At 42.0% G+C, this 22,025-nt stretch overlaps 1 protein-coding gene across 1 annotated transcript in view; it reads right to left on the bottom strand.

The window, feature by feature from the left end:
* LOC139384652 (USP6 N-terminal-like protein) overlaps positions 1-13,915 on the bottom strand; it is a 38,375-nt gene extending 24,460 nt beyond the window's left edge. The window contains exons 1-3 of the mRNA XM_071129466.1: positions 13,706-13,915; positions 7,069-7,142; positions 6,365-6,452 (exon numbers count right to left, since the gene is read on the bottom strand). Of these exons, the coding sequence (XP_070985567.1) occupies positions 6,365-6,452; positions 7,069-7,076 (96 nt within the window). The 5' untranslated portion in view covers positions 7,077-7,142; positions 13,706-13,915. The remainder of the gene's footprint in view (positions 1-6,364; positions 6,453-7,068; positions 7,143-13,705) is intronic.
* Between the last annotated feature and the right edge of the window lie 8,110 nt (positions 13,916-22,025).

Below are 22,025 nucleotides of genomic sequence, written 5' to 3' on the forward strand. Positions count from 1 at the left end.
CCTGACCTAACCAAAATAATAAAGAAAACTAAGAAAACTAAGGTCAGGGCGTGACATGAGTACTGAATTGCATGGCCTCTAACGCCACATTTAAATGTGTCCCATAAAATAATATATGCTGTACCTATGATATGTTGAAAAAATGCAGTTAAAAATGCATCCTCTAGTTAAAAACAAGTTATTATCCAATAGGCTTTGATTGAATTTTCAATATCTTCGCCCACATGGAAATTCAGTAAGGGTAATGTATATATCCCCTATCAACACTTTTTTCACTTTTGGTGCCAACGAGAATGACATAAGAAAGAAGTCAAGACGACTAGCTTGATTGAGCCTCCGGCAAATATATATCATTAGGATATTTAAGGCTCCATATATTCACTAGTTCCAATGTATTCATGACATTCATGACGTCCTGAAGAGCATGAGGGTGATATTTTGTCATGTGATTTCCTTTACGCTCCATTGAGGTATTTAAAACAGTATTATAATCTCCCACCATAATAATAGAGGCTTGTATTGCTTGCAGGGGTGATCATTTATTATAAACTCAGCAAAAAATGAAACGCCCTTTTTCAGGACCCTGTCTTTCAAAGATTATTTGTAAAAATCCAAATAACTACATAGACCTTTATTGCAAAGTGTTTAAACACTGTTTCTCATGCCTGTTCAATGAACCATGAACAATTAATGAACATGCACCTGTGGAACGGTCGTTAAGACACGAACAGCTTACACTAAAGAGGCCTTTATACTGACTCTGAAAAACATCAAAAGAAAGATGCCCAGGGTCCCTGCTTATCTGTGTGAACGTGCCTTAGGCATGCTACAAGGAGGCATGAGGACTGCAGATGTGGCCAGGGCAATAAATTGCAATGTCCGTACTATGAGATGCCTAAGACAGCGCTACAGGGAGACAGGACGGACAGCTGATTGTCCTCGCAGTGGCAGACCATGTGTAACAACACCTGCACAGGATTGGTACATCTGAACATCACACCTGCGGGACAGGTACCGGATGGCAACAACAACTGCCAGAGTTACACCAGGAACGCACAATCCCTCCGTCAGTGTGTCACAGCATCATCGGACTGAGCTTGTTGTCATTGCAGGCAACCTCAATGCTGTGCGTTTCAGGGAAGACATGTTCCTCCCTCAAGTGGTACCCTTCTTGCAGGCTCCTCCTGACATGACCCTCCAGCATGACAATGCCACCACCAGCCATACTGATCGTTGTGTGCGTGATTTCCTGCAAGACAGGAATGTCAGTGTTCTGCCATGGTCAGCGAAGAGCCCGGATCTCAATCCCATTGAGCACATCTGGGACCGGTTGGATCGGAGTGTGAGGGCTAGGGCCATTCCCCCCAGAAATGTCTGGGAACTTGCAGGTGCCTTGGTGGAAGGGTGGTGTAACATCTCACAGCAATAACTGGCAAATTTGGTTCAGTCCATGAGGAGGCACTGCAGTACTTAATGCAGCTGGTGGCCACACCAGATACTGACTGTTACTTTGGATTTTGACCCCCCCCCACCCCCTGTTTGTTCAGGGACATATTATTCAATTTCTGTTAGTCACATGTCTGTGGAACTTGTTCAGTTTATGTCTCAGTTGTTGGATCTTGTTATGTTCATACACATATTTACACATGTTAAGTTTGCTGAAAATAAATGCAGTTGACAGTCAGAGGATGTTTCTTTTTTTGCCGAGTTTATATACAGTATTTACAAAGAAGCATGGATCATCATTATTTGAGCCATATCTGTTGATGGTCCAATAACATATTTTAGATCATCCCTCTACCTTGCTGTTTGGACAGTATCAAAAGAACTGTTAATTAATATCATCACCCCTTCTGAGTTTCTTTTCCCATGGGAGAAGTATACAGTTGAAGTCGGAAGTTTACATACACCTTAGCCAAATACATTTAAACTCAGTTTTTCACAACAACATTTAATCCTAGTAAAAATTCCCTGTCTTAGGTCAGTTGGGATCACCACTTTATTTTAAGAATGTGAAATGTCAGAATAATAGCAGAGAGAATGATTTATTTCAGCTTTTATTTATTTTATCACATTCCCGGTGGGCCAGACGTTTAGTATTTGGTAGCATTGCCTTTAAATTGTTTAACTTGGGTCAAACTTTTCGGGTAGCCTTCCACAAGCTTCCCGCAATAAGTTGGGTGAATTTTGGTCGATTCCTCCTGACAGAGCTGGTGTAACTGAGTCAGGTTTGTAAAGCCTCCTTGCTCGCACACGTTTTTTCAGTTCTTGCACACAAATTTTCTGTAGGGTTGAGGTCAGGGTTTTGTGATGGCCACTCCAATACCTTGATTTTGTTGTCCTTAAGCCATTTTGCCACAAATTTGGAAGTAAGCTTGGGGTCATTGGAAGACCCATTTTGACCAAGCTTTAACTTCGTGACTGTCTTGAGATGTTGCTTCAATATATCCACATAATTTCCTTCTCACGATGCCATCTATTTTGTGAAATGCACCAGTCCCTCCTGCAGCAAAGCATCCCCACAACATGATGCTGCCACCCCCGTGCTTCACGGTTGGGATGGTATTCTTTGGCTCGCAAGCCTCCCCCTTTTTCCTCCAAACATAACAATGGTCATTATGGTCAAACAGTTCTATTTTTGTTTCATCAGACCAGAGGACATTTCTCCAAAAAGTACAATCTCTGCCCCCATGTGCAGTTGCAAACCGAAGTCTGGCTTTTTTATGGAGGTTTTGGAGCAGTGGCTTCTTCCTTGCTGAGCAGCCTTTCAGGTTATGTCGATATAGGACTCGTTTCACTGCTCCCAAGGTAGAACCAGGCCTACAATTTTTTTTTTGAGGTCTTGGCTGATTTCTTTTGATTTTCCCACGATGTCAAGCAAAGAGGCACTGAGTTTAAAGGTAGACCTTGAAATACATCCACAGTTACACCTCCAATTGACTCAAATTTTGTCAATTAGCCTATCAGAAGCTTATAAAGTCATGACATATTTTTATGTAATTTTCCAAGCTGTTTAAAGGCACATTCAACATAGTGTATGTAAACTTATGACCCACTGGAATTGTGATACAGTGAGTTATAAGTGAAATAATCTGTCTGTAAACAATTGTTGGAAAGATTACTTGTGTCCTGCACAAAGTACATGTCCTAACCGACTTGCCAAAACTATAGTTTGTGGAGTGGTTGAAAAACAAATGTTAATGACTCTAACATAAGTGTATGTAAACGTACAACTGTATTTCAACCTCCCCAGTCCATTTTCCACTCACCTTCATCTAAAATGTTGAATGAGTTTATATTCCCTTTCTTTGAGCCTGGTAAATATTGTTCTTCTTTTCTTATTATCTGCTAAGCCATTACAATTCTAACTGGCCCTACTTATTTCACCATTTCACCATAATGAGATACAAGTTTCAAATCTATTCATCATCAACACTTTTCGTGTACACTTGTAGTATACACATCTCAGTGCAAGAGGCGTCACTGCAGTCCCTGGTTCGAATCCTGGCTGCATCACATCTGGCCGTGATTGGGAGTCCCATAGGGCGGTGCACAATTGTCCTAGCGTTATCCGGGTTTGGCCGTCATTGTAAATAAGATTTTGTTCTTAACTGACTTGCTTTGTAAATAAAGGTTAAATATATATATATATATTTATTCAATGTATTAAAGTACCATAGTGATTGAGTGGCCATATAGCTGTACCATGATATTTGCATTGCTACTAAGTAACCCTCCAATTGTTCTCCACTACTCCACCCGCCAAAGCCCCTACCAAGTTGGGTTGTCATCCCAGTGACCGGCAGACCATCCCCGTCCCCCGGATCTCTAGGCCCCTGATAAGCCAGGACCCATCCTTCGAAAAGAGCACACAGTGCCACCCGCAGAACAGAAGCAGATTAACAGCTAAAAGTATTTCCATCGCTCTCACCTCAATTTGCTTTATATATATATAGCTATTACGGAAAAAGATATATATTCAAATATCTTGTGTATCTTTAATTTCCCTCATTTACAATGAATATGCGTAATAATGTCAGCATTTTGTGCAAAGGATTGTTACCTATAACCAGGTTTGCCATTGCATAACATGTATGTCAAGCAATTATTATTTTAGCAAACAATTATTGTGATTCATCCTATATTGTGCCTAACATCCTTACCCCTTTGCAACAGATGTGATGGCCGGATTACATTTTGTTCAAGCTGTTTTCTAGTGACATTTATTTGGATACATCCATAGCAATGAGTTAATGAGGCACGATTTCACCTGGCATAGAAAATGTGCTCTCTCGTCAGGACACTGTTGGTCAGAGGAGCTAGCCAACAACACAGCTAACACAATCACTTCAAACTGAAACTGGAAAAATACTGCAAACTAGCTGTTATTGTTTCATTTGACCGTTTTTTTATTTATATTTATTTGTATATATATCCATAAAACTGATGCTGATTCATGATTTCGACTGGCTGAGAAAAGCTGCCTGTCTGTCTGTCTCATCCCGACTTCCAACTCCTGACACGTTCATTACTATGCGACAGCTGGAGATCAAATTTGCATACTGAAACAATGTTGCAAATGTCAGAGAGACAGACAGCAATGTTTATACAAATCTCTGCTGTTGAAAACTAAATGTTAGTCTAAAAGAAATGCAAGATAAAGTCTTACATGTTTTTTTTATTGTGGAGATAAAGTTTATAAATTGCCTGGCTGGGCTAATGAGACAGTGGATTGTGCAGTCAGATGGAACAGAGTAAATAGGCATTTTAAAGTCATAGATTTAACTTATGGAATAGACACCGGCTGGAATGCAGTTTTAACCAATCAGCATTCAGGATTAGACCCACCCGTTGTATAATTAAGCAATAAGGCATGAGGGGGTGTGGTATATGGCCAAGATACCATGGCTAAGGTTGTTCTTAGGCATCACAGAGTGCCTGGACACAGCCATTAGCCGTGTGATATTGACCATATACCACAAACCCCAGAGGTGCCATATTGCTATTATAAAATGGTTACCAACGTAATTAGACCAGTAAAAATAAATGTTTTGTCATACCCGTGGTATATGGTCTGATATTCCACGGCTGTTAGCCAATCAGCATTCAGGGCTTGAACCACCCAGTTTATAATACGTAATAACCTTGTTTGGCAAGACATCATCAAAGGGCAGCCAAGTTGTTGTCTTTGCCAAACAGAAACAGAAATGGCAACCTGATTAAGCCATCTGCACCTTACATTAAACAGAACACCCATGGTGAATTGCACTAGAAACCTGGTGTCTGTACTGTCACCACCTGAGAGGTCTGAGACAGTGTGTGCTTCTTCTGTTCAGAAGTCAAATACCACATAGACAGTAGAATCCTACGGACAGACAGAAATCAGCTGATTTCTGGTATGGTTCAGTAGCTGAGAGAGACCACGGTGTAATTGATTGCTATGGTCTAGCTGTGGCCGTTGTCACAGGTGTTGCTAAGGCCAGACAGGGTCCCCTCTACAGATGTAGGATCTTAATTTGATCACCCTATTGCGGGATAACTTTCCTGCAATGCAACATATATGTTTTACTTTTAGTGTATTTAGGGTTTTAAAAAGAAGGCTTCTAAAGTTTGTATTTCGACTTTGAAATATCAGACTTAATTTTCTCTTACAAAAATATGTATCAACCCTACAATTTTTTTTGTGGCTACAGGATTATTTTCCTTCTGTAGCAAACTGGCTCAAATGCAGATCCTATGTACAGTATGTTCTCATGTCTTGTTGCCTGTGAGCTAAATTTAACTCTGTCTCATTCCCACTCGCTCTCTCTTGCTATTTTGAGTGTCAACTCTATCTCATTCGCTGTAGTTCTCCCTCTCTCGCTCTCCCTCCCTCTTGCACTTTCCAGTCTCTGTCTCATTCCCACTCGCTCTCTCTTGCTATTTTGAGTGTCAACTCTATCTCATTCGCTGTAGTTCTCCCTCTCTCGCTCTCCCTCCCTCTTGCACTTTCCAGTGTCAGTGTGTCTGCTGACACACATTTGAAGAGGGGACACTGTCAGACAGATATTGCTAGGGTAATTTGGATCGCTTGAAGGTCATGACCTCCAGTTTGTACTAAACAGACTGCATAATCTATCATTTTATAACGTATACTTCGATAGGTTTTATAGAATTAACAACATACATGCACATATAGGCCTATGTAATCACTCGTACAGTATGATTGTGTTTGCCTGGCAACTGTCACTGTTTTAGCTGCATATGTGTGTCTAAATCTCCTCCATATTATATAATCATTTTCTGTTGCACAACAAACCACAAGCATGCTATTAGGCTTCTTCATCAACCCACACACACATTGCTTAGCAACACACATACACACATTCAAATTCGGCTTCTCTTTCTTCTCCCTCTTAGAGCGACGGTCACTCTTTTTAACAACACGCTCAAAGAAGTGCGAACTCTTCCTCCTGTGTGAACCAGATGGACAACACGCAGACAGAGAGGACATGTGGTACAGTCAGACGGGATATAACTCCATGACATGTACGGGAAGATGGAATGCATGTTTGTTTAAAGTACAAACTCAGGCCAAAGTGAATTAACATCTGATCATCAAGGACGTGCATTACAAACGGCACTCGCGTGGACACAACAACAGCTCTGCTGTTTGGTTTTGACTAGTGTGGGTGATCTATTTCCTTGTTTATGGAAGGTGATGGAGGTGGTGCAGTCTACCTACATAAGCAGACCAGTCTTAGACTAACTTATTCATGGATACATCAATGCAGGCCTGGGGCAAAACAGCGCTATTGCTACGCTATGCTATGCTATGCTATGCTATGCTATGTGACTAAAATGACTATTACTGGAACTTTGTAATGACTGATGTCTGTGAGCTTTCAAACCTTATCTAGTTCTCTAACTGGAGAGGCTTTTGTTGGACAGGTCGCTTGGGATATTTTGGTCATCGGGTAATTGAGCAATAACTACGGTGGGAGTGCACATGGCAATTTTAGAGCTTTGAAAACAGTTTACAGCATCCTAAAAACCCTCTGAACAGTGTATTTGTTGAACGCCACCCACCGTATCATATTTCAAGATGATGTCAGCGCGTTCCTCTGCTATCCACGTCTCAATGTCTTTCTTCATGTCAATATCTGAAAAGGAAAATAAAAAAACAAACCGTGTCAAATCCGAGATGCTTTGGTTTGCATGGTTGTGGGCAAATTTGTTGGCAAAAATATAACAGACATGCTCTTAATTTTACAGCATGCCAGCAAGCCAACCCCAGATGTCGGTCTAACTGACTACTGGATACACATGGGTGATGAATTTAAAACAAGAAGGTGGCTATGTCTGCAAAAAGAGGAGGTGATGTTGTATTTGTCCATTCAGTTGGTAAATTCACTCTATTGTTGATCATAAGCCTGTAACCGTCTCCTGCCTCTGTGCCTACAGAGCCCTGACCAGCATGTGTCCGCTCCTCAGCTCAGTGTTGACACAGTGTCACACTACGGCTGAATGCACTTCACATGCCTTCCGTAGTGGGATAGTTGAAAACGTGGTGTCTATTGAGGAAGATAATAAAAAAACCTAGCAAAACTTGCAGATTTGAATGGGTGAAAGGTAAACAGAACACAGGTTTGAGAAGCAGAGAGCCATGTGGATGTACAGTATGTTGGCAGTGTGTGAGGAGGACGTCAGGGTGTCTGTCTGTTCGGTGGACCTGTAATACAAGCCCCCTGGGAACCAAGAGTCCTGCCAATGTTTGGCTGACAGTACCTGCTGTTGGGAGCTGGCTTTTAAACGTGAAAATGTGAAATATGTCGCTGAGGGAGAGAGAAAAACGTAGAAGGTTTACATTCTGTCAGGATATGTTATTGTTAGCCATCGGGGATCCTATGGGAGAAGAGACAGTCTGGTGCAAGGCAACAGCCATGAGTTGAGGAGGAGTGAGCAATTTGGGGTCGAGGTCAGGTTAGATGAAGTGAGGAAGGACAGATGTCACAAAGTTTCTGTCTAGCAACAGAGGTGTATGAGAAGACTCAGCATAGGAGAAAGGGTTAAATACCAGTGCTTGTGTGAATACGTTTTTTGTTGTTTAATCAGCTGTATGACCCAACGGGTGAATAAACTTGGATTGAGCTTTATTAAGCGTCCCTGAGTTTTTTTTACTCTGTTTATTTAGAACCACTACCCCCACCTTCCTGCTCCCTTCCCCTCTCTCTCTCTTCACCCTCCTACACAGGAATCTACCTCACACACGCACACGTCTGTGCACAATGAAATTACGTAACGCTAATCCTCCAAAAAGTATGAAGGCAACCAGTTCAAGGGTCCTCAACTGTACGTTGTGTAGGCCTGTTTGAGAACATGGATAGCCAGTGTAGGCCTACAGAAGTTTGCTTTGGTTCGAGAAGTGAATATTGATTTCACCGCCCTCCCAACCCGTTTCAAAGCTTTCTGCCCTCACTGAGTTTACCTGTTCACACGTGGCAGAGTGTAGCATGTTTATGCCTATGCCTCTGTGGTGCTACACACCACAAGCACAGGTTATGACTCAATCCATCATGTGAACAGACCACATCAGTGGGATCCCTACAGTACAAGAATGTTAATACTGTGCTCTCCAAAACAAAACAGCGGGATGGGCCTAATCCCAGTTAATCCACACTTTCTATGGGCTGCATCATTACCAGTGTCCTGGTTCCAGATCAGTCGTAATCTGGACCACAGCAGGACACATCTCATCACTATCCTTGAGACCAGGATTACACAACCAATAGTTGTTATTTTCCAACTTGATTGAAAGGCAGCTTCGGTAAAAAAGGAAATGTAATTCCATCACTCTGGTATCTCTTAATTTAGGTTATGTGACTGGCTTTCAGCCACCGAGTGGAGACGTTTCCATAACGTTGTTTGCAACTACATGCAACAGGAGCATGGCACAAGTCTAATGAAAGATAACTGTATTGTTTATGGTATTCATTTTGAGGGGGCACATACTGGACATATGTAGACCCTGCACACATCCCTCAAGCACCGGCAGTCAGGCACCGGCAGTCAGGCACCGACAGTCAGGCACAGGCAGCTAGAACAGGGTCGGAGACAGTGTGGGGAGGCAACCTCTCAATGTGAGCAAGACAAAGGAGCTGATCGTGGACGAAAGGAAACGGAGCGCCGAACAGGCCCCCATTAACATCGGGACTGAAGTGGAGCGGGTCGAGAGTTTCATGTTCCTTGGTGTCCACATCACCAACAAACTATCACGTTCCAGACACACCAAGACAGTTGTGAAGAGGGCACGACAACACCCTTTCCCCCTCAAGGAGACTGAAAAGATTTGGCATGTGTCCGCAGATTCTTAAAACGTTATACAGCTGCACCATCAACAGCATCCTGGCCGATTGCATCACCACCTGGTATGGCAATTCCTTGGCATCTGGCCATAAGGCGCTACAGGGAGTACGTCACTGGGGCCGGTGCCAGAGGAAGGCCACAAAAAAATTGTCAAAGACTCCAGTCACCCAAGTCATAGGCTTGGGGGTAGAAGCTGTTAAGGAGCCTCTTGGTACTAGACTTGGCGCTCTGTGCGGTAGCAGAGAGTGTCAAAGACACTTGGCCCTCTCTGCTACCGCACAGAGCGCCAAGTCTAGTACCAAGAGGCTCCTTAACAGCTTCTACCCCCAAGCCATAAGTCTGCTGAACAATTCATCAAATGGCCACCCGGACTACTTACTTTAACCCCCCCCCCCTTTGTTTTTACACTGCTGCTACTCGCTGTTTATTATCTATGTATAGTCACTTTACAAATGACCTCGACTAACCTGTAGCCCCGCACATTGATTCGGTACCGGTACCCCCTTTATATAGCCTCATTATTGTTATGTACATTTATTGTGCTATTTTATATACATACAGTATATATATTTTAACTTTAGTTTATTTAGTAAATATTTTATTAACTATATTTCTTGAACTGCATTGTTGGCTAAGGGCTTGTAAGTAAGCATTTCACGGTATTTGGTCCATGTGACAAATAACATTTGATTTGTTCCAGCCTGGCCCTAAAACACCCAATTGAGCTAACCGTGATCTAACCTGAGGATCACAATTGTTTCAATCAGGTTTGTCAATGCTGGGCTGGAACAAAACCCTGCACAAACACACACACACACACTGGGCCGTTGGAGCCAACTTAAAGGGGCAGTGCAGTTAAACGTGATTTTCCATTTATATATTTCCATGAGGTCGAAATAACACTGAAATTGTGAAAATTATAATAATGTCATTTTTGTGTAAGATCAGTTAAAAAAAATACCTGGCATATCAGCCTGTTCAGGTGGGATGGAACTTTTGGACCAGATCATGACATCACAATGTGATCTGATTATATAGACCAATGACTGTGCATCTGGGTAAGGGGTGAGCTCAAGACCATCCTATCAGTCAATCAGGGCTGTGTATGTAAATATCTTAACATTTGTTTCCTATGCCCACACGATCAGACTGAGCATTTCAAGGAAGTTCAGGGAAATAAATTATAAAAAAATATATTTTGGAGTTATTTTCATTCATATAAAACACACACAGTGATTTATTAGAAATACAGTAATGATTTAAAAATACAATTACAAAGAGTGCTTTAGGGTAACACAGACAGGACTGAATGTCTAGAACGTGAATGTAGGCTAGACCTACTGAATAATTCAGTGAGGTAGAGGATGAAGCACATGTCTGCCAGACAGATGGTGGTCACTCATTGGCACAAATAAAACACAGCAGGGGAGATGACTGAAGGCTACGGCTGAAGTCTACACAGTCTACCTGGAACTTCATGGTCAGCAGATACTGATGTCTGTCCAATCAGTGACCACAAGGAGAAAGACATTTGACCCTCCTGGCCTCCACTGTGTGGCCTAACATTTGCTTGGTTTTCTTTAACGGGTAAAAAGAAAAGTGACAACACACCCCTCCTAACCAAAGGAACAGAGGTCTCAGTTCGGGACACATCAATGTCAATATGGTTGGCTGCTGATGGTCAGTAACAGCTTCACCTCTTTATCTCTGATCTTACTTTCAGAACAACAAACTCAGAAGAGGGAACACAGGCGACGGTGATCCTCGCTATTATAAAGCGCTGCATGTGCTGCATACTATTCCAAGCATCTGGCTGAAACTGCCATGTGGTCAGTGGTCTGAAATCCTAGCAGGCATATGGAGTTACTGAGAATGTCGCTGTAAGCAGGGCAGAGGCCGGAAGAGAGACCAGAGAGGGTTTAAGTAGCCGGTTGTGCCCCAACTGATTGACTATACATCTGGTCCAGAGGAAGTTGACCCACGCACACACATACATAGATACAAAGGGAATGAGTCACGAACAGATGCACATGCACAAGAACACAAGCACATGCATGAAAAAAAATAACACATAACTAATTGTGCATGACCACAACGATTGATAGCACATACAGTGCCTTGCGAAAGTATTCGGCCCCCTTGAACTTTGCGACCTTTTTCCACATTTCAGGCTTCAAACATAAAGATATAAAACTGTATTTTTTTGTGAAGAATCAACAACAAGTGGGACACAATCATGAAGTGGAACGACATTTATTGGATATTTCAAACTTTTTTAACAAATCAAAAACTGAAAAATTGGGCGTGCAAAATTATTCAGCCCCTTTACTTTCAGTGCAGCAAACTCTCTCCAGAAGTTCAGTGAGGATCTCTGAATGATCCAATGTTGACCTAAATGACTAATGATGATAAATACAATCCACCTGTGTGTAATCAAGTCTCCGTATAAATGCACCTGCACTGTGATAGTCTCAGAGGTCCGTCAAAAGCGCAGAGAGCATCATGAAGAACAAGGAACACACCAGGCAGGTCCGAGATACTGTTGTGAAGAAGTTTAAAGCCGGATTTGGATACAAAAAGATTTCCCAAGCTTTAAACATCCCAAGGAGCACTGTGCAAGCGATAATATTGAAATGGAAGGAGTATCAGACCACTGGAAATCTACCAAGACCTGGCCGTCCCTCTAAACTTTCAGCTCATACAAGGAGAAGACTGATCAGATATGCAGCCAAGAGGCCCATGATCACTCTGGATGAACTGCAGAGATCTACAGCTGAGGTGGGAGACTCTGTCCATAGGACAACAATCAGTCGTATATTGCACAAATCTGTCAAGAAGAAAGCCATTTCTTAAAGATATCCATAAAAAGTGTCGTTTAAAGTTTGCCACAAGCCACCTGGGAGACACACCAAACATGTGGAAGAAGGTGCTCTGGTCAGATGAAACCAAAATTGAACTTTTTGGCAACAATGCAAAACGTTATGTTTGGGGTAAAAGCAACACAGCTGAACACACCATCCCCACTGTCAAACATGGTGGTGGCAGCATCTTGGTTTGGGCCTGCTTTTCTTCAGCAGGGACAGGGAAGATGGTTAAAATTGATGGGAAGATGGATGGAGCCAAATACAGGACCATTCTGGAAGAAAACCTGATGGAGTCTGCAAAAGACCTGAGACTGGGACGGAGATTTGTCTTCCAACAAGACAATGATCCAAAACCTAAAGCAAAATCTACAATGGAATGGTTCAAAAATAAACATATCCAGGTGTTAGAATGGCCAAGTCAAAGTCCAGACCTGAATCCAATCGAGAATCTGTGGAAAAAAACTGAAAACTGCTGTTCACAAATGCTCTCCATCCAACCTCACTGAGCTCGAGCTGTTTTGCAAGGAGGAATGGGAAAAAATGTCAGTCTCTCGATGTGCAAAACTGATAGAGACATACCCCAAGCGACTTACAGCTGTGATAGAGACATACCCCAAGCGACTTACAGCTGTAATCGCAGCAAAAGGTGGCGCTACAAAGTATTAACTTAAGGGGGCTGAATAATTTTGCACGCCCAATTTTTCAGTTTTTGATTTGTTAAAAAAGTTTGAAATATCCAATAAATGTCGTTCCACTTCATGATTGTGTCCCACTTGTTGTTGATTCTTCACAAAAAAATACAGTTTTATATCTTTATGTTTGAAGCCTGAAATGTGGCAAAAGGTCGCAAAGTTCAAGGGGACCGAATACTTTCGCAAGGCACTGTATATAGTATTGTAAAACAATAAAGATACTATTTTTCCGGAACTTAAAACAAAAAAAAAAGGAAGGAAATAAGTGTTCCTGTGTATTTCACGTCGGGCAACCTATGCAAATCCATCTATTGAATCTTATCCTAAGCTGGAAATCAAGTTACTGTGGTGTTTATAACCATATTCGCCATGCTACAGAGAAAGGCTACATTGAAATCAAGGGGATTTTGCCTGTTGTGGATCAAATGTAATGACATTCATAGCTTATAATTATATTAATGGGGTGTTTTCAGCACAGAATGACGAAATAGACTGTTCTGAAAAAGAAGATTAATGCAAACCTTCCATCATTCATCGGGAAAATTACAAGAAAATAGTAACTATAACTATACCTATAATGTATTTGCTATATGATCACTGTGCCAGAGTTTAACTGCAAGGTTGTGGAGACGCAAAACTATAGCCTATTCAAAAGCAATACAGGCAACGCACAAAAGGCTAAACCAAACCACACGAGTAGGTGTTGTGGCATTCACCAGCATTTTCATAGCCTATAACGTAGCGTTATGCCAGCAGGAGAATTCTACACGAGAAAACAATAAATTAAATATATAGATGATTTACCTTTTATTGTGGATATCTCTCTGCGCTATCCCTGCAGTATAAATATTATAATTCCCTCTTCTCATTATCCCCTCGCTCCTGGAATTTTAGATCCACGGGAGCTGTCACCCAAATCGCGGAATCGCAACAATAGCCGCGACGTCTACAGTGGGTCCATACTGGAGCACACGGGCTACCTACTCCTAACGGGATAGTGGTTCATTTGTCACTGAACAGTCTGTGGTTGGTGCACTGAGCAGGCGCAGCAGCGTGGCATGCGTGACAGAAATATGCATGCTGTATGATGATGACTTAAAAAGGTACAGTCCTCCTGCGTTACAGTCCTATTTTTACGGACCGACTCACCTCATGTACACTGCAGTGGAGGCTGATGTGAAGTATATTATGTGCTTTTGGCGCCCTCTCATGGCTGGACTGCAGCTTTACACCAACCAAGGTGTAGTATTGTTCTTCAGGGCTACAAAATAAGTAAGACTTTATATTATTATATTTGTGTCAATAAAGACTATAAACATACACCCAGGGTGTTTATTAGCATCATCGATCACTGATTGCAATATACCTTGTATTTTAGTCCATGGCATAATATGGCATGATGCTCAGCATACCACCGGGGTACAAAACAAGCAAGTGAGAATGATTTTATATTTTGAAAACTAAACATAAAAAAACAAATTATTATAATTCCACACATTGCAGTGGTACTACGTAAGAATTGGTCAATGACTGATAAGGCAACCTGGTCTCAGAGCATTTCGTATGATTCTGTATGTGAAGCCGAGTCACTCCATTAAGTATGATATGTATTAATTTGTGGATGTCCATCACCCATTTTGTATGATATGTTTTGTATGATATGCACAAGCTGCATTATCGCGGGCGCCCCGTGAATTAGGCAATGGACAAACAAGCTCTGGAAGGATGCCGGCCTCCCGATTTCTCATTGCTAACTGAGCTGTAGCATTTATTCACATAATATTGGAGTCAGATTGATAAATTTAGCTTATTATTACACTAAGCAGAAATATAAACACAACATGTAAAGTGATGGTCTCATGTTTCATGAGCTGAAATAATGAACAAAAAGCTTATGCCCACATTTGTTTACATCCCTGTTTTACATCCCTGTTAGTAAGCATTTTTCCTTTACCAAGATAATCCATCCACCTGACAGGTGTGGCATATCAAGAAGCTGATTAAACAGCATGATCACTACACAGGTGCACCTTGTGCTGGGGACAATAAAAGCCACTCTAAAATGTGCCGTTTTGTCACATAACACAATGCCACAGATGTCTCAAGTTGAGGGAGCGTGCAATTGGCATGCTGAATGCAGGGATGTCCACCAGAGCTGAATGCTCTATCATAAGCCATCTCCAACGTCGTTTTAGAGAAATTGGCAGTATGTCCAACAACCGCAGACCACGTGTATGGCGTCGTGTGGGCAAGCGATTTGCTGATGTCAACATTGTGAATAGAGTGCCATATGGTGGCGGTGGGGTTATGGTATGGGCAGGCATAAGCTATGGACTACAAACATAATTGCATATTATCAATGACAATTTGAATGCACAGATATACCGTGATGAGATCCTGAGGTTCATTGTCATGCCATTCATCCACCACCATCACCTCATGTTTCAGCGTTGATAAGCGTGATGTTGCAAGGATCTGTACACAATTCCTGGAAGTTGAAAATGTCCCAGTTATTCCATGCCCTGTATACTCACTAGACATGACACCCATTGAGCATGTTTGGGATACTCTGGATCGACGTGTATGACAGAGTGTTCAAATGGGACAACATTGGGACAACATTCCACAGGCCAAAATCAACAGCAAAGCTGTTGTGAAGGAAGTTGTGAAGGAAGTGAGTTTGTGTTTATACAAGACCTCCCGCCCCCACTTTCTGTCAACCAGTCATGTCAATGCGGAGCTATATGGAGCCCTCTGCATTGTTGAAGCGAATTTATGCTTGCTCTGGCTATGCATCCGGAGGCTCCATATGGAGGGTTTGAGCAATTGCGGAGCTTCCGGGAGCTTGCGGAGGCCATGTGGAGCTCCGTACCGCATCGCCGTGCGCCTCAATTTGTTTTGACATGATTGGTTGACGGTAGGTGGGGGCGGGAGGTCCTGTATAAACACAAACTCACTTCCGTGACAACTTCCTTCACAACAGCTCAGCTCCTTTATTTTAAAGTAGGAATTCTCTGACTTCTGCGGAGGCCGTATTGCAGTAAATGCTAAATGGCCACTGTAGAAGTCGGATTGACCATGCAGATAATTTCACAAAATTTGGGAGGCGCATCGCAATGTGGTACGGAGCTCGATTTGGCCTCCCGAGTCTCCGCAATTGCATCACACCCTCTGTACGGAGCCTCCGGACGCATTGCTGGTGCAAGCATGAATTGGCTATAAGACAGAGGTTTCCATAGCCATGGCCCTTTAAATAAGGGTTGGATACAATGCAAAATCGAGCTTGCTTAAACCAATCCACTCATGTCAGATCAACTTTAAGGAAGAGAGGAAGAGAGGCTACATTTAGGAGTAATGGAACAGAGCCCATTAATACTCACTTGAAGTCAGTCTCCTGCTTTGTGGTTCCTATTAGGAAGGGAACATCATTGTTGTCACCTCTTTCCTCCACGTGACCGTCCACCACCAAGCTCCCCTTCGTTGGCAGGTGTACGAGGTTATCTGGCCTCCACGACGGTTACTCCTTCCATGGAATGGCCTGGCAGGGACAGAGAAAGAGAGCAAGATAGTGACAGTTACTCTCTATTCTATTCTATACGTTGTACGGTGCACAGTTGCCATCTGGTGGAAAGATAATGCCATGAAAAGAATGCAGGTAACTGCCTAAATAATAGAAACACAAGTAAACTAGGGATACAATGGCATTTTCTCAATTACATTTGCTCAACTCCTGCATCTTCTCTCCTCTGTCCACTCTCATCCTCTTTTTGAAAAAGGTCAAAGGTAATCGAAGAGCGGCGGCGTAGAGAGTGAATGTCTACGAAAATCAGCTTGTGTGAAATGAGAGTCTCCTTCTCTACTCACGCATCCTCAAGCAAATTACATTTACAGGGGTGGATCCCAAAATATATGTGTAAAGATTTGATTAAAACAAATTAAGTTAGTTGTGCAAGACATTTTATAGATTAAAGGTAAAAGTATCATATCGTTTGTAAACGTGTGCACGCTTTTTTCCTCAGACAATACAACAGCTTATTCAAATCGGGTGTGGCAGACAGCAAAACTCTTATGCGATAGGATACACTTGTGCTTCCTCACCAAAAGAAGGCTATCGAGGAGGGGAGGACTGTCTTCCGTTTGCCTACTAACGAATTGACACAGTTATGGGAGATTCTGGAGCGGCGCCTGAGATAGTGTTTTTCACTACCATTAATAAAATACCAAACAATGGAATTTCTCATGGAAGAATGTTGTCGCTTCCCTCCAATAGAGTTCCAGACACTTGTAGAATCTATGCCAAGGTGCATTGAAGATGTTCTGGCACCCTATTAAGACACTATTGTTAGTGTTTCCTTTATGTTGGCAGTTACAGTTAAAGTAGGTTGACTTTAAAATCACTGTGTGAATCCAGTATACCGATAGTATCTGTCTGGTGGATTGTGTATGTGTGCAAGCTTGTGTGTGTGTATGTGCATGTGAGAGTGTGTATATGTGTGTTTACCAGTTATATTCACAGCTGTGTATATTCCCCCCCAAGCTGATACCACGACGTCCCTCAAAGAACTTCAGTGGACTTCATGCAAACTGGAAACCACATATCCTGAGGCCGCACTTATTGTAGCTGGTGATTTTAACAAAGCAAATTTGTGGAAAATGCAACCGAAGTTCTATCAACACACTGACTGTAGTACTCACGCTAAATCTCTAAAGTGACTCGACAAAACTCTCCATGTCTGTCTCACAGATAAAAGTGAATTCTTTAACACCCCACGTTACTTGAGCTCTGCCCAAATATGGTGACCTGATTGGGGTCTCCTCCAAACACATGGATGTTCCTCTGGACCCACTTCAGCGCTGCTATCTGGTCCATGAAGACGTAGATTCCTGGGGGACACAAAAAGGCGGGACACCAATTAGATATGAGTGAAGCCTGGCTCAATCCCATTCTGACATGGCCTCGTTTTCTATGTTCCATATCCTTGTTCCTATTTCAGAATCTCCAACTAACCTAGGGTACCTGAAAGCTTCTGCCAATACCCAACACTTTCAGATCAGGATACGGATATAGGACATGGGACAGGGGATTTAGATCACCTCTTTTGTGTGCGTGCGTGTATGGCTTCCTCAAGAGTTAAAACTGTTGCACCATGAAAAAGCTACACCATGAAAAAGCTTAATTTAATTTAACGGGTCATATCATATTGGGGCTGAGGTGAGTCTTATAAGAATGTAGGCTCTACATGCTCACTACACACATAGATGTGCGTGTGCGCGCGTGCGTGTGTGTGTGTGTGTGTGTACAGTATGTGTGTTAGCTTGCAAGAAAGAACACCTTTTCTCCTAGCATCGGTAGCAAGACAAGACAAAGACACATTAAATATTCACATCTTAATGGGTAGGTATACACACGTTAAAATATTCAATGTGACGGAAGTACAAATATAAATACCATGAATATTGTAAAGCTCTGTTAAGAGCGGTAAATAGTTTGTAAAATGGCTACGTCGCCTCCATTATCATACTTGAACACACCATGAGCAATCTGGTAGAAAACTGCTGTAGACATTGAGAGCTTGCAATGCTAAGTTGGTGTTAAATGATTTGGGCCAGGAGTTTGCAGTTACGCTTGCTCATAACCTTAAACTGTGGGGGAGGGCAAGGACCAGGGAATATCACGAGGAATAGAAAATGTATCGTCTTTGTTAATGTCTGAATGTCAAGGGTTATTTGCACATTACTTGCCAGCAAAATGCCAAGAAGAAGAGCGTCTATTTTTCTTCATGGCGCTGACTTTTGCAGTTTGTCACGTTGGCATGTTGCGACCACGGATTTATGGTTGCTGTACTGTTGTAGGTTATTATACATTTTATTCCTTCACCAGAGTTCATCAACTAGAAGCAAAAGGGACACAACGGGAACTACCTGAACGTATACGTGTACGTGGGTGAGCACTCTCCCAGCAGCTTCAGAGTCAGGAAGCCCAGGGAGTTGAACCTGTCGTTGAAGCTGATGTACCCCACCTCAGTCATGGCTGCCAGCTCCTCTCTCGGGGAGTACTCCTCCTCTCCCCCTACTTAGCAAGTGGAGGTAGCCACCATGGTTCCACACCATCACAGGTGGCCCAGCCTCAGGCTTAAGGGTGGGGGTCCACACATTGAGGAACAGGCAGTTCTCCTGGCCTTTGACTAAGCCCATGACGGAGAGTAGGTCTTTGACCGAAACGCTGTCATTTTGGACAATACAAGTGAGTTTTTCAACAATGTTATATTACAGACAACATTATGACCATGACAGAGGGTACAAATATAATATATTCCATTCAGCAGACACTTTTATCCTATAGGTGGTCCCGGGAATCAAACCCACAACCCAGGCATTGTTAATTGTTCCCCGGAGCTCACCACAATTAGTTTTGTTTTTAATGGTCCACTGGCTCCCAGAGGCAAGATTTGTATTGGCTATTACATTTCAATAACTTAACTCATACATTGTTTACACGTTGAGCTATACACTGAGTGTACAAAACATTAAGGATACCTTCAAAATATTGAGTTGCACCCCCTCCCCCTATTACCCTCAAACCAGCCTCGATTCGTCGGGGCACGAACTCTACAAGGTGTCAAGTGTTCCACAGTGATGCTGGCCCATGTTGACTCCAATGCTTCCCACAGTTGTGTCAAGTTGGCTGGATGTCCTTTGGATGGTCCACCATTCTTGATACACACAGGAAACTGTTGAGTGCAAAAAACCCAGCAGTGTTGCAGTTCTTGACACAAACCAGTGCGCCTGGCACCTACCACCATACACCGTTCAAAGGCACTTTAATATTTTGTCTTGCCCATTCACCCTCCGAGTTGCACACATACACAATCCATAGCTGTGTTCGAATACCCATACTAACATACTGTATACTACATACTTAATGTGTATATACTACATACTACATACTACATACTAATAGTTCATTTTAGTATACTGTAAACAAACGGTATCCTTTAAGTTGAGTGTACTAGCGCTTCGCCTGTCTACCGGAAGTTAATGCTGTCACTATGTAACTTCTTGCTAGATTGTTAACCTCTTAAAGCTAGGGGGCAGAATTTTCACTTTTGGATAAATAGCGTGCCCAATTTCAACTTCCTGCTACTCATGCCAAGAATATAAGATATGCATATTATTCAGATTTGGATAGAAAACACTCTGAAGTTTCTAAAACTGTTTGAATCATGTCTGTGAGTATAACAGAACTTATGTAGCAGGCAAAACCCCGAGGACTAACTGTTCAGATTTTTTATATTTTTTTCTCATCTCTGTTCACTATATTGTCTTTGCCATTGGATATTTAATAGGAACCAATTTTCAGTTCCTACCGCTTCCACACGATGTCGCCAGTCTTTGGAATATGGTTGAGGTTATTCCTTTGTGCATTGAAGAAGTAGGCCAACTCGGAACTGGGGACACTTTTGTGAGTTGCGCAAGACATGAAAAGCAGAGCTGGTTTCTTTTCGTTCATGTATTGAATACAGATTGCCCCGTCTACAATTTTATTGATTATTAACATAACATATTACTAGCTAAACACCTTACGACTTAATTAATAATGTCCATTGACAATGCACAGCGACTATTTAACTTACCTAAGCTAAAAATTAAGTGAATAATGAAGTCAGTATATGTTAGGTAGTTAGTTAGATAGCATATAGTTAATGTACTGGCACGTTCAATGTATTAGTAGTCAAGTTCCCATCCAGGAACATGTGGCATAATTACTATAACCATATTATGACCAATAAGCATACCATACTACATACTCAATTTATGTCACAAATCGTATGGTTAGTGTGGATAGTTTGAGTATTTGAACACAGGTCATGTCTCAATTGTCTCAAGGCTTATAAATCCTTCTTTAACCTGTCTCCTCCCCTTTATCTACACTGATTGAAGTGGATTTAATAAGTGACATCAATAAGGGATCATAGCTTCCACCTGGATTCACTTGGCCAGTCTATGACAGGGAAAGAGCAAGTGTCCTTCATGTTTTGTACACTCAGTGTATGTTCTCAATTTAAAATTTACACCAGTAAACAATGTATATGAGGCAAACCATATACCAGATGCTGTACATGCCTTTTAACTGCTGACATATATGCTGTGCATTTAGTTTAGTGCATATCCAACCGTTGTAATTTAGGTACAGTATGAAAATAAGGAGATGACAATTAGGCTACAGGAGATGAGCATTACAGATAACATTTTAATGAAGTTCATTTTATTTTATCTCGTTCATTTTGGCAATGTTGCTTGCAAAATAACTGCAGTTGTTCCTGAGATAGAAAGTACATGGTTGTTCTGTGCATCACTGACCCCTGAATAAGCTATCAACTGGGCTAACACAGCTAACCTTTCAGATCAATAATATGCTGTTTTATTTTTTTGTTGTAAATGGTTGGCTTTTTAAGCGTGAGAGGAATTGAACTAGCTCGTAGCTAGCTCAGGGATGGGCAACTGGTGGCGTGCGGCTCCCCTTTTGTAGATCCGCGGACTTCCTTTTGTAGGGGGGGGGCGAGGAACTCAGTCGGGGTTTCAACTTACTGTTGAGAGCTCGAATAATAGAGTACTCAAGGTGCCATTTCGATATTTGGTTGTGCATCAGCAGTCACTCAATTAGTCCATGTCAGCTACATTTATTTAGAATGATAAATTAGTCTAGCGGTCAGCTATCTAAGCATGGTTGAATAACTGATCAGGGTGGGACCCATTGATCATCAGGTACCATATTAAAAACTGCAAACATTAGCTTCCATCCTATGGCAAAATGTGTAGAATTTCAAGAAATTAGCTGTAAAACTGCACATTTCTCTCTCCGCCCCATGGAAAAATGAATAGAATTGCATGAAATTAGCTATAAAATTGCTAAATCCTCTCTCCGCCCCTTGGCAAAATGTGTAGAATTGCAGCAAACTTGCTTTAAAATGGCAACATTTTCTCTACGCCCCATGGCAAAATGTGGGGTGTGATGAGTTCAAACTTTTTGTTGCCCCACCCCCATCAAAGTTGCCCATCCCCGCATTAGAATAATTCATACAGGTCAATACCTATAGGGCACTAATTGATTGATTGGGTTAAT

The sequence above is a fragment of the Oncorhynchus clarkii genome, chromosome 26 (genome assembly GCF_045791955.1).
Source record: "Oncorhynchus clarkii lewisi isolate Uvic-CL-2024 chromosome 26, UVic_Ocla_1.0, whole genome shotgun sequence".
NCBI classification, from domain to species: Eukaryota; Metazoa; Chordata; class Actinopteri; order Salmoniformes; family Salmonidae; genus Oncorhynchus; species Oncorhynchus clarkii.